The following is a 12324-nucleotide window of genomic DNA, read 5'->3' on the forward strand; positions in this document are numbered from 1 at the left end:
GGGGGGGCCACCTGGGAGCAGCACCTCTCGCAGCTCCGGTGTGTAACCTCTCTGGAGCCGAGCACTTCATCAGAGGGTCCCCACCCCCATCTCATGTCTCCAAGAGGAGGCCGCTGGAGCCCCGCTTTCTCGGGTAATTGCTCGATAGGAGGATCCCAACCTGTTCAGAGGCGGAAAGGCGGTGCGGCTCTAGGGCCGCCGCCAGCAGTGGAAGCTGAGGAGCACCTGCTGGGGAGGAGGCGCTAGGCAAGGGAGGGACCCTTGGTGCATGCACAACGGGCTGTCCTTCCTTGATGACCTCCTCGAGTCTAGCCTGCCGGGCTGAACCCCCAGGCTCCCGGCCCCGTGTGCATGACCAGCTGTCGGCCGCAGGTGGCCGTCCTGGGGTGAATGTGACCTCCAATTCCTGCGGGGCGGGCACCTGCACTGCACGCCGCTGGCCCCGGGCCTCAACCAGTCACAGAACCCAGGTGCTCGACACCCCATCCCCCACGTGTGGGGTGCTGTGCCCACCACTGGCACCAGCCCTACCAACACCGTCTGCATGGCAGCATCCGCGGCCGGCATCTGCAGCCGGGACTCGAGGCCCTGGGTGGCCTGAAGCCAGGAAACACCACTCACACAGCCCACCACCCCGACCCCTGCAGCCACGTGCACCTGCCGGCCCAGGTCCCCGGCGGCCCCTCAGGTGGCCCTGACTGGCTGCTTGGCTGCCCCCACCGGGACCCCGTCCCTGCTGGCTCAGCGCTCAGCTCCTGCCTGGTCTGGAGCTGCAGCTACCCACTGCTGTGCAGCAGAAATAGTTGAAAGCGTCAAATCTCAGAACACTCAAAAAAAAAAGTTAAGTCTACTCCTGACTTTTTAAAAGGCGTGACCAGACCCACATAAGTAAACACTGGAAACGGCCAGGACTTTGGAACAAAACTGATGGCTGTTTTGATGGGCCTGGTTCACGTGTGACCAGAGCTTCCAGGGTCATTGGGCCCGACTCCCCAGGGGCCCAGGACAGGAGGGGGCCTGGCGTCGCACACCCAGCCCCGACGTCACCTTGTGCCCCCTCCTCCCCCTCGGCCCGCTGGCGGGGGTCAGCTCCGCAGGCCTCCAGCTCTGGGGTCGGACCGCCTGCACCGTCACCGCCTGCCGCCCTTCTGCGGGCCCCGGCGCACCCGGGGAGAGTGTTACGCTGCAAAATACAAAGTCAGGACGAGGTTAACATCTCAGTGCATTCCATCCTCTGGGGCCATACTGTGTCCTCTGAGCCACGGCTTGTGCGTGCTCTCAGGGGGTGGGCCCGGACCTCCTCAAGCCTCAGGCTGGGCAGGGGTCTGGGGAGGAGGCATGTGGCCCTGGGACTAGATCTTCTGCCTCTACAGAGAGCTGTGGGGTGTCACCTGCCCTCCAGGGGGCTGACCTGGACCTGCCAGAGCAGTGGGGCTTTGAGGCTCACAGCGGGAGGGCAGAGAGGCCTCGTGGGGGTGGGGATCGGGCATCTCCAAGCAGGGGAGCAGAGGGGAGAGCGTCCTGGACTCAGGCCTGGGGACAGAGTCTTGGCAAGGAGGCAGAGATTCAAAAGCGTAAGAAGCCTCCTGTGCCCCAAATGCTGGCCCAGACAAGAGTCACATGCCTGCAGCACAGTCACACTGGTCCCCAAAGAAGAGCCACGATGTGGATGAGCTACTTCGAAGCTGCCTTTCAGCCTGCCCTGGGTCACAGGCTGTGTCTGCTTGTCTGGACTTGTTCCGTGTCCCCTCTTGGGGCCCGGGAGCTAACAAGGGCCTCTGCTTCAAGCGACTTGTCCCCCGGACACACCCCAGGCCCAGCTTCCAAATGTCACTGCTTGTACACACGTGGCTTTCCCGACTCTGACAGCCGCAGCCCTTCTCGAGTGGCCTCCACGGGGACTCCTGACAGCTGGCCTCTCTCCCTGCAGGACCTGCCCTGCGCACCGGCCCCTGCTGTCCCCATCCCCCCCTAGGCCTGACCAGCCGTGTTGGGGCCACGGCCGAGGGAGACAGCAGAGAGCCAGCCCTGTTGGCTGTTCTGTTTACCTTGTGTATCTTCCGAGCCTCTGGTGTCCTGCCATGGGAGTTAGGGCCTGATTTAAAAAGAGTCAGATTTAGGACATTAAACCAGGGATTCAGGATTCTCAGGGAGAGAGCCTCCTTCAGGACATGCCCCTCCCTCTGACCCCAGCAAGATGAGTCCCTGAGACCCAGGACCCGACTGCCAGAGAGGCCCTTGCATGTGGCATCTTGGCGGGGGCTGCACAACCCCTTGTGAGGGCTCTTAGCACACGAGATGACGCTCGCTGTCCCCACAACAAACACAGTGCAAAGGACGCAGGAGACGCAAGGTCTGTGCAGCGCACTGGCCTCTTGAAGAGGCTCAGCCAGGACGGAGGGGGCCCTCCCGGCACCTCCCCGTTCAGACCTCATCCTTGGCCGCTGCCGTGACTTCACCTTTCAGGCTTTTTTTTTTTTTTTCAACGTTTATTTATTTTTGGGACAGAGAGAGACAGAGCATGAACGGGCAAGGGGAAGAGAGAGAGGGAGACACAGAATCGGAAACAGGCTCCAGGCTCTGAGCCATCAGCCCAGAGCCCGACGCGGGGCTCGAACTCACGGACGGCGAGATCGTGACCTGGCTGAAGTCGGACGCTTAACCGACTGCGCCACCCAGGCGCCCCTTTCAGGCTTTTCTAAACCCACACGTACCCTGTGCTGCCCCCATGGGCACCCTCCTCGGGGGCAGGCGGGGCTTCACTTGGCGTGGCCCGCTGGGCTCCTGCGGGAGAAGGTGGCTGTTCAGGCAGGGGTCCCGAGGCGAGGGAGGACCCGGGACAGCAGGACCAGGTGGACGGGCTGCGGGTACCTGGCCGAGCCTCAAGAGCAGCGACAAGAGCTGAGCCGCGGGAGACACCAGCAGGGTGCACAGGAGACCCGTCTGGAAGGACCCATAGGCCGCGTCGGGGGCACCCAGAGCCCACGGGAGCTGCGGGAAGACAGCAGGACGCATGTCCCCCAGACCCATTCCGGGTTTAGCTACAAAGGTGTTTGATGTGTGTGTACCCCACGTTTAACCAAAGGCCCCTCTCCCTGAATCCTGGGCCTTTCATAAAAAAACAGAAGAATCACAAGGAATCTTTTTGCTTTTCTGCCATACGCATCTCTGCAGACTGAATAGACGTTTGCCGGGTGCCCCTTCTTGCGAGGCACCTCTCGCCGCACCTGACCGGAAGTGCCGGGCACCTCGCCGCACCTGACCGTAAGGCACCCGTGTCCCCAGTGCGTTGATGAGCCGAGAAGATCACACACCGGGTGACCCCAGAGGGGAGGGCAAGTTCAGGTGTGCTGACCTTGGGCCCATTCCCGTCCTAGGGGGACAGGGCTCTTCCCTTCACGCTGATAATACGTACCGCTGTCCTACCAACTCCACACACCTCTTACTCTTTTTTTAAAAAGCTCTGCCGATCCATTACTGCTATCACACATACTGGGAACACCGTGCTCCCAGGTGGATACTTCGCCGGACAGGACCCCTCGGCACGTTCCCAGCCACTGCAGGAACCACGGATGACCTCAGGTTGTCAGAAGCAGCAAAGCTGACTCTCTTCCCATACCCCGAAGTCACCCTGTGAGCTCCCCACAGGAGAGCAGGGTCTCCGATCTAACTGCCTGCGCTCAGGTACAAGTAACCTCTCCATCACATGAGGGACGGCCAGGCCAGTGCTGCTAAGGGCACGCTAGCATTCCAAGGGCAAACGTGGCCGTCAGAACTGTTCTGTTGTTTGTGGTCAGAGGATTTTTAAAATTTGAATTAACTGCCAACCTTAAGAGAATCCAGGAGCATTTTCTAGGACGGCCCAAGCTGCTGACCCCGCTGGGAAAGTCCTGCTCTGTGGCAGCAGGAGGCCACGAGATCCATGTGGCGGAGGTAATGCAGCAGGCCACCACCCCGCAGGCCCCCCAGCTCTGGACGTCACCTCGGGGGCACTCGAGGCACATGGCCTCCCTCCCCTGCTTGAAACCTCTCCTAGGACTCTGAGTTTTGCTAATCCCTGAGTCCGGAAGGTGTCACACTGTGGGTCTGGGAATTGGAAGCCACTTTACAGAAAAGCCAGCGCTCTCACCCGCTCTTGCCTCGAGGCGGTGACCAGGGCAGCAAGACACGCGTATGCGCACAGCAAGGTGAAGGCGACGGTGAGGCGCGGGGTGCGCAGGAAGCCACTGGGTGAGGGCCGGCTGTACACGGAGGTCCAGACGTGGAAGTCTTCCAGATACTCCGTGAACTTCGAATACAAGAGCTGGAACAGACCAGCGCAGAGACAGCGGCGGACCTGGGGCATCTGCACCAACCGCGGGAGCTCCCGCTTGGCAAGCAGTGACCTCCTGAGCGGGGATGCCCCTGGCTCACCAGCCGGACGCCGAGCTGTGTGGGCGCTGCAGGCCCCCGCCGACCCTCGTCCGCTCGGTGCCCTGGACGCCCTGCAACCCCACCTGCGCTGGGACTCGGGGGCTTTGGGACAGGCTGTCCCTCCGCCTCTCCTTTGTCGCCCTCAAGTGTCTTCACACCCTCCTCCCCAGAGCCTCTGTTCACAAACCCCTCCCCCAGTGGAACCCTCCCCCCTCCTGCTCAGTGGAAGTGTCACCCCTCCCCTGGTGATCCTAATCAACTTTCCCAGCATGCTCCCCACAGCACAGTTAATTTTTTCTGGGCTTTGAGCACACTGAGGACCAGGAACGAGCATCCCCCTGGGTGTCCGCAGTAGCCCGGCAGCGTCTGCTACGTAGTGGGCAGAACGCCACGTACAGATTTGCACGTGGTTCACAAGGTTCAGTTCAACTCAAGGAATGCTTGGTGCTCAATGCTATTCCAGAAAAATTCATGAATTTGCTTTGAAATTATCACTGAAGGGGGTGTGCCTGGGTGGCTCAGGCGGTTGAGTGCCTGACTCTTGGTTTTGGCTCAGGTCGTGATCTCAGGGTTCCTGGGATTGAGCCCCACGCTGGGCTCTGAGCTGATAGCACACAGCCTGCTTGGGATTCTCTCTCTCTCCCTCCCTCTGCCCGTCCCTGCTCATTCTCTCTCTCTCTAAAACAAAAATCCTGAAGATAACTAAAAAGTGCGAAATGCATAAGCGTTATTACAACTGCATAAAACACACTCACAAATGGGGAAAGATCAGGACAGACGCAGAGCGAGTTTCACAGCTGGTTTGTGAGGTTTTAGGGAATTCTGTCTTTTGTCATGACCCCCTGACCATGCCTGGACCGTTTCCTGGTCATTTTGGTGACCAGGAATCCAGGGCACTCACGTCTCTAATTAGCAGCCCGTTGGTCACCACAGACCACAGGCCACCGTAATTCTGTAAACGTTATTGTGGAAGAAAACCAACAACCCAAGGGCAATTCCTTCAGGCTTGCAGGCTCGCTCAGTGGCCGCATCATTTACGATGCGGCCACCTTGATTCTAACTTAGTGCTGTTCGGAGAAGCAGGGCCCTCACTGAGTCCTGCTGGCGGGTCAGTTGGCACCTACCTTCCAGAAGCCAGGTCCCCGGCGAAGGCAGCCCAGCTCCCGCTGCACGTGGCCATCCCCCCAGCCCGCCGCCAGCCAGCACTCAGCGGGGAAGAGCCAGTGCCGCGCGGGCCCGGTGCCCAGCTCCTGCACCATGAGGTGGCTCACGTACCAGGCGGGGCAGGGCCCGCGGCTGTCGTGCCAGAGGCGGATCCTGCGGAGCGGGCCCAGCAGAGCCGGGGTGCTGGGGACACACACAAGGCAGTGCCTGGTCAGGCCTGGGCGGCGGGGGCCCCAGAGGGTGGCACCGGCCCCCATTCTCACTTTGGGGACACATCGGACATGTCAGCAAACACGGGTTACAGAGACTGACCTACGAAGCCCCTCTGGGACATAGGGGGTGGACAGGGCTCTGGGACGTAGGGGGTGGACAGGGCCCTCAGGCCCCCACAGCCACTAAGAGCGACGCCCCTGGCCGTGCTGGGCGCTGAGCACACACACAGCTTGTCCACGTGGGCCCCTGAACCCAATCCACTCAAACTCCTTAATGCATGCATGTCTGGCGTGGACTAGTCTGGAGTTAACCTCTTCTTGATGAACACGGGACACTTGGAGCCCATACGGATCGTACATGAAATTCTCCAGGAGAACAATCCTTGCAGTTCTCCCACGCTTTCTGGAAACATCAGGAGCCTGTACTCCTGATAAATTACCCCTCTCCGTCCAACCACAGGGTCTTACATAGCGTTGCTCTCCCAAGCAGGGTGAACTGAATTCACTGAGTGCTGTCAGTACCATAGGAAGGGCTGGGCGTCTGACCCTCACCAGCGGATAAACCCAACACCCCTCCTCCCTCCCTCCTGCACTTAACCGGACTCTAGTCTACTTCACACACCCCTGGGAGCAGTGTTACAAATCCGTCTGTGTGCACGTGCTCCTTATTGGGAAGTGATGCTTGGTATTTCTGCTTCCACGGATGTGTGCTAAGGCCACACGGGGTCTGATGGGCCGCACTCACCTCAGGACAAAGGTATGTCTGGAGTTCCTTTCAAACAGGGGCTTCTCTGGACAGTAGAGTTCTCTGGGTTCTGAAACTCCATTTTCTCCACACAAAACAATGTAAACCTCCAAAGACAAGAGAGTGAGAGTCTGAGATCATGAACACAGGACACTACCCTGTGTATGCACCTTCTCCCAGCCCCCAACCTTCCCAGAACCTTCCAGAAGGCCAAGGACAACGCGGTCCTGAGGGGCCAAGAAGACGCCCCCACCCCGTCCCTGGATGGCGCCTCCCCAACTTCCCTGAGAGAGACGGTGAAGGAGCACCTGCCAGGGTGGCTGGATTTCTACATGTTTGATCTAGAAAACCAGATGGCAACTCGGGTTCACTAGGGCACATGTCTGTCTCAGGAGGGAGGGGACAGGACAGTGGGCGTGTTGTCCTCCCTCAGCTCAGAGGGGAGGCTGGGGGGCAGTGACGGTGACCGAGGTGGACCAGGGAAGGCCAGATGTCAGTGACAGTGACTGAGGTGGACCAGGAGCCCCGCAGGTGCACACTCTGGCCAGGAGGGCTTGCTGCCCCTCACTGGGGTGGCTTCTGTCCTACATAAGCGCCTGATTCTGGGGCCGTGCAACCTGTCACTCTTCCATTTAAGAAAGTTCCTTATGTATTTCCAGTTTTTAAAATCCTTCCCCGTTGCAAAGTACACATTTCCTTCGAGAAGTTTCTAAATATTGTTTTGTTGTTGTTTTAAGTACCCTCCATGCCCTGCGTGGAGCCCAACGTGGGGCTTGAACTCACGACTCTGAGATCAAGACCTGAGCTGAGATCAAGAGTCAGACACTTAACCGACTGAACCACCCAGGTGCCCCCGTATTTTTTTTTTAATTTTTTTTTTACGTTTATTTATTTTTGAGACAGAGAGAGACAGAGCATGAATGGGGGAGGGGCAGAGATAGAGGGAGACACAGAATCGGAAGCAGGCTCCAGGCTCCGAGCCACCAGCCCAGAGCCTGACGCGGGGCTCGAACTCACGGACCGCGAGATCGTGACCTGAGCTGAAGTCGGACACTCAACCGACTGAGCCACCCAGGCGCCCCCTCCCATATTTTGTTTTAATCTTTAAATTTTGTGGAAGTGCTTTCGGGTATAACGTGAAGTGGACATTTCATATTGTTTTTTTCCACAAGAAAAGCCACTGTCCCCAAACGTCTTGCTGAACTGTCCCCGCTCCTCCCACGGGGCCTCCCCCATCACACCCATTCCGTCCTTAGCCTCACATAGGGCTGAATGCCTGCAGTGCTCCCCACAGATGAGGTGGAGAGGGTGAGGGCTCAAAGGGGCGGCCCTGAGGGCAGGGGAGGGGGGCTCGCACAGACAGGCAGGTGAGGGAGAGCAGGACGGCAGGAGAGGAGCCTCCCTCCCACCCCCCCGCCGTCAGACGGAGTCGAAGGGGCAGCTGGGACGGCCAGTGTCCACGCCATGGCTCACGCCATCCACAGCCTTGCACACGAGGGCGCAAGCCCCGCGATGAGCCCTTACCTTGGCACTACAGTGGGCTGGAGCCCGGAAGCCTGTGTCTACAACAACCGTGTACAGCTGGTGGTCAGCTGGAGTGTCTTCTTGCAGGAAAATGTACCCTGCCCTCTCTCTCTCGTGACGATCCACACGCCTGGTTTTGGTAACCAAAAGTGCATAGAGAACCACAGAAACCGCAATCAAAATACTGGGAAGCAGGTTTCCCGGGTGTCTATAAACAGAAGAAGAGGAATGAACAGTAAATTATGAAGATAAAGCTCCCCAGGCTGGCTCACACTCACTCACACTCACATTCACACACGGGGCCCCCGCTGGTCTTCACTGATGTGTGTAGACGTCTGTTGGCCCCATAACTGGGAGAAGCAGGCAGACTCTTGCTGGGACGCGGTCAACAGGGGAAGGCGGAGGGAGCGACCTCTGCCGTCCGGTGTTGGGACGGGTCAGAGCCCCTCTGGGGGAAGCTGTTGGTGGCTGGCTCAGGAGCTGGGACTCAGACAAAGAATCCCGGGAACCGGCCAGCTTCGGGGTCAGAAGGGTGCTGCCGTGCAGGGCAGTCGCTCACGTCCCATCTCTGAGAAGCTTTCTTTATGAAATGGGATGAGAACAGGGCGCCTGGGTGGCTCAGTCTGTTAAGGGTCTGACTCTTGATTTCGGCTCAGGTCGTGATCTCGTGGGTGCGTGGGTTCGAGCCCCACATCAGGCTCTGCGCTGACAGCGTGGAGCCTGTTTGGGATTCTCTCTCTCCCTTTGTCTGCCCCTCCCCACTCACATTGTCTCTGTCTCTCTCAAAATAAATAAAACTTTAAAAAGTAAAAAAGAGAGAGAAAAAGGAATGTGATGAGAACAGCCGTCTCGCTGAGCAGTACGTGTGACATCCGTAGTGGGCTTGCACACGTGCATGCAGTGGGTGTTCCCTCCCTCCCTCCTGGCAGACCCTGTCCTGCGTGCTTCGGCTGCCTGCACCCCTACACCTGTCACTCGCCACCTGCTCCAGGCACCAGCGCTGGCCGGGGGCAGGGGGCACCGAACGCTCCAGACCCACGGAGCGGGGTCCCCTTCGAGTCACTTGTGCCAGCACCCTAACCTGGACTGGAGTCTTACGGGCCTCTGATGGGGTTTTGAAGGGCGGGCGTGGGGCCTGGCTTCGTGGGGTTGCTGTCCTCCCAGAACATTCCTGTCCCTGCAGGACTCCAGGGGCTGCCCCTCCCCTGAAGGCTCAGCCCCCTGAAGTTCTGTCTGAAACCACAGTTGGACAGCTGTCCTGAGTCCCAGTCACTGGGCTCCTGGTGACCCCAGTGTCCCCAGGATTAATAAAGTACAGCCAGATTCCCCATCACAATGAGATTTGGCACAGAAACCTAACACCCAACGCTCACCAGAAAATTCAGATACTCATTCAGCAAACGCCCACTCGGCACCTGCTGTGTGCCAAGCCCGGTCCTCCTCTGTGTGCGTGACACTGAAGAGTCAGCAGAGGGTGCCCGCTCCATGGCTCACACTCTCCTTACCCGTAGTTCAGAATTCAACACACGTATTCTTTCTTTTATGTTTATTTATTTATTTTGAGAGAGAGAGAGAGAAAGCAAGTGGGGGAGGGACAGAGAGAGAGTGAGAAAGAGAGAGTGCCAAGCAGGCTCTGCACTGTCAGCACAGAGCCCTATGCAGGGCTTGAACCCATGAACTGTGAGATCATGACCTTAGCCAAAATCCAGAGTCCGATGCTTAACTGACTGATCCACCCAGGCGCCCCCAAATACACTGTTTCTATACCAAAAAATGGCTATAGAATAGGGTTGAGTCCAAATCTATTCTCTAAAATGGGACACTTTTGGAGGGTACCTGGCTGGCTCAGTCACTAGAGCATGCGACTCTTGGTCTTAGGGTCGTGAGTTCGAGCCCCATGTTGGGTGGACAGATCACTCAAACAAAAAACCAAACTAACTTCAAAAATAATATTAATAAAACAAAATGGGACACTTTTGAAGAGAAAGAGGGAGCCACGAACACACATAAACCAGGACGGGCAAACCACCGCATCCTCCCTGGCAAGAATGACCAGCCAAGGCTCAGCCTGACAGGAAGCGCGCTGACTTTACTGCTTATACATCTCTTGTCAGCGGATGTAAGTACAGAGAAATGTACGTGACATTCCAGACGATAGTCTGGTAACACGGGTATTCCAAAAGGCAAGCTGACCGTAAGGGACGTGGGTTTCGGGCATACCTGGGTGTCCCGCTCGGTCAGCGGGGCAAACAAAACTTTATTTTCATTTGGAAAACGGAGCTCACCTCTGCAGCTTGGAAACGCCCTCCACTGAAAAGCCGGCGCTCAGGTTTCTTCTTGCGACAGAGACCGGTGCGAGGCGATCGTAGCTAGGAGGGAGACGTGGCTTAGGACGGCACGTGTGTGTCGAGGGCCGTGTCGACAGTGTCACGTACGCGGATTAAGGGAGGGTCGGGAAGGGTGATGGGTTGCAGCACATAACAGACACCTGTTATGCAGACACCTCAGTGTCCACACCGTGCACAGTCCAGCTCAGGCCCGGACACAGCAAGTTCAAGTCCCAGCCCCGCTGTGGGCAGATGAGTGGCCACTAAGCAGACTCGGGGTACAGGGACCCTGTCACCGTCACTCCTACCAAAAGACTGACTTTGTTTGACTAAAACCCCCCTCTCCCTCGTTGTCTTGTGAGCAGACCCTGTGTGGCGTTCATTCTCATGCCCCTGGCTCGTGGAAAAGTGCCCGCGGACGGCGGGATGTGATGGAGAATGAACGGCTGTGTTAACGCGTTCGTGGTCAGTTTGACATCAGAGGTAAATACTGAGCCGTTACAGTAGGGCCGATGATTTACTAGCCTGGGCACCATATAAATTGAACAGCACAACCGAAGAAGAGGAGGGAGGCACGCAGACATGGGCGTGGGCTGGGCATCTCAGCCTCCTAATAGACGCCACAAAACACGGCTCCTCGTGACTTGATTTTTCTCTCCCCTTCCCTCCCCTTCCTCCCTTCCCTTCCTTTCCTTCCTTCCTCCCACCCTTCCTCCCTCCATTTTCCCTTCCCTCCCACTCTTTCTCTTCCTCGCTGCCTCCTTCCCTCCCTCCTTATTTTGAGAGAGAGAGAGAGAGAGAGAGAACATACACATGGGCAGGGGAGGGGCAGAGAGAGAAAGAGAATCCCAAGCAGGCTCCACACTGTCAGCAGAGAGCCGGACATGGGGTTTGATCCCACGACCTGTGAGATCATGACCTGAGCTGAAACCAAGAGTCAGACACTCAACTAACTGCACCACCTGGGTGCCCTGAGACTCGATTCTAAGAAGGAAATGACCATTTCTGCTTCTGAATGTGCCCGGTCACTGTACCCTCCCCTCTAGTGGAAAGGATCCGGCAGAGCCTCTCACAGGACTGCCCGTTCTGCCTAGATGATAAAGAATTTCTAATCGAGCAGCGTGACCGATACACCCAAATCGTCCAGAGGGCCGATGTGGTCCGTGTGGGGACTTTCCTGCACAGGAAATCTGCCTTCACAACCATGCGGTTGGGGGGCTTCCCACAGGTGGGGCGTCAGGGCACGGGGGGTGGGGGGGAGCGGCGAGAGCAGACGCCCCACGGCCCAAGTGCAGACGCGTCCCCAAGAACGTGCAGAGGCGGCTGACACCAGGCGCCACCCCCCACCCACCAGCACATTTCTTCAGAGGATGTGGGGGGACAGCTACCATGTGCCGTCACCTCGGGGAGGGGAGGGTACAGAGAACCCAAGAGCCAGATCCTGAAGCATGGAGGGGACCAGACCTGCTGACGGGAGGGACGCACAGTTTTCCCAGGGCCACGGCCAGGGAGACCCCACGCTGGGCCCCACGCAGAGGAAAATGCAGCCGTGGGGTAAGCTGGGTTCGTCCTCACCAGCACGTCCCTACCTGCAGCTCACTTTCCCTGGAGAAGCTCCTGGCTGCGGAGAGGAGTTTGCAGACCTCCATTCCCTCGTTTCCCAGAAGACGCATCGGAGCCACTGGAAACGCACAGTGTAGTTGACGGCCTTGGCCAAATACTTGTTCCGAGGGCTTCTGTCATAGTCAGCATCCAGTAAGGATAAGTATCCCGAGCTTGTGTCTAAGGAGAGAAAAAAACCCAACTCAAGACAACCTGAAGTTTGCAAAAAGGCATAATGCACCCCAAAGGTGGCCGGGGCAGGGGGGCTGTGGGTGGGGGAGGGTAGTGGGCAGTGGGGGTAGTGGGCGGGGGGCAGTGGGACAGCAGGTAGGGGGGT

At 58.1% G+C, this 12324-nt stretch overlaps 1 protein-coding gene across 1 annotated transcript in view; it reads right to left on the bottom strand.

Annotated features, from left to right (window-relative positions):
- PKD1L1 (polycystin 1 like 1, transient receptor potential channel interacting) overlaps positions 1 to 12324 on the bottom strand; it is a 116219-nt gene that overhangs the window by 27579 nt on the left and 76316 nt on the right. The window contains 10 exon segments of the mRNA XM_040455029.1: positions 1048 to 1183; positions 2049 to 2095; positions 2715 to 2784; positions 2872 to 2991; positions 4130 to 4303; positions 5538 to 5760; positions 6535 to 6641; positions 8059 to 8266; positions 10344 to 10427; positions 11975 to 12167. Of these exon segments, the coding sequence (XP_040310963.1) occupies positions 1048 to 1183; positions 2049 to 2095; positions 2715 to 2784; positions 2872 to 2991; positions 4130 to 4303; positions 5538 to 5760; positions 6535 to 6641; positions 8059 to 8266; positions 10344 to 10427; positions 11975 to 12167 (1362 nt within the window).

Source organism: Herpailurus yagouaroundi, unplaced genomic scaffold (genome assembly GCF_014898765.1).
Source record: "Herpailurus yagouaroundi ecotype Mexico unplaced genomic scaffold, PumYag 214, whole genome shotgun sequence".
Classification (NCBI taxonomy): domain Eukaryota; kingdom Metazoa; phylum Chordata; class Mammalia; order Carnivora; family Felidae; genus Herpailurus; species Herpailurus yagouaroundi.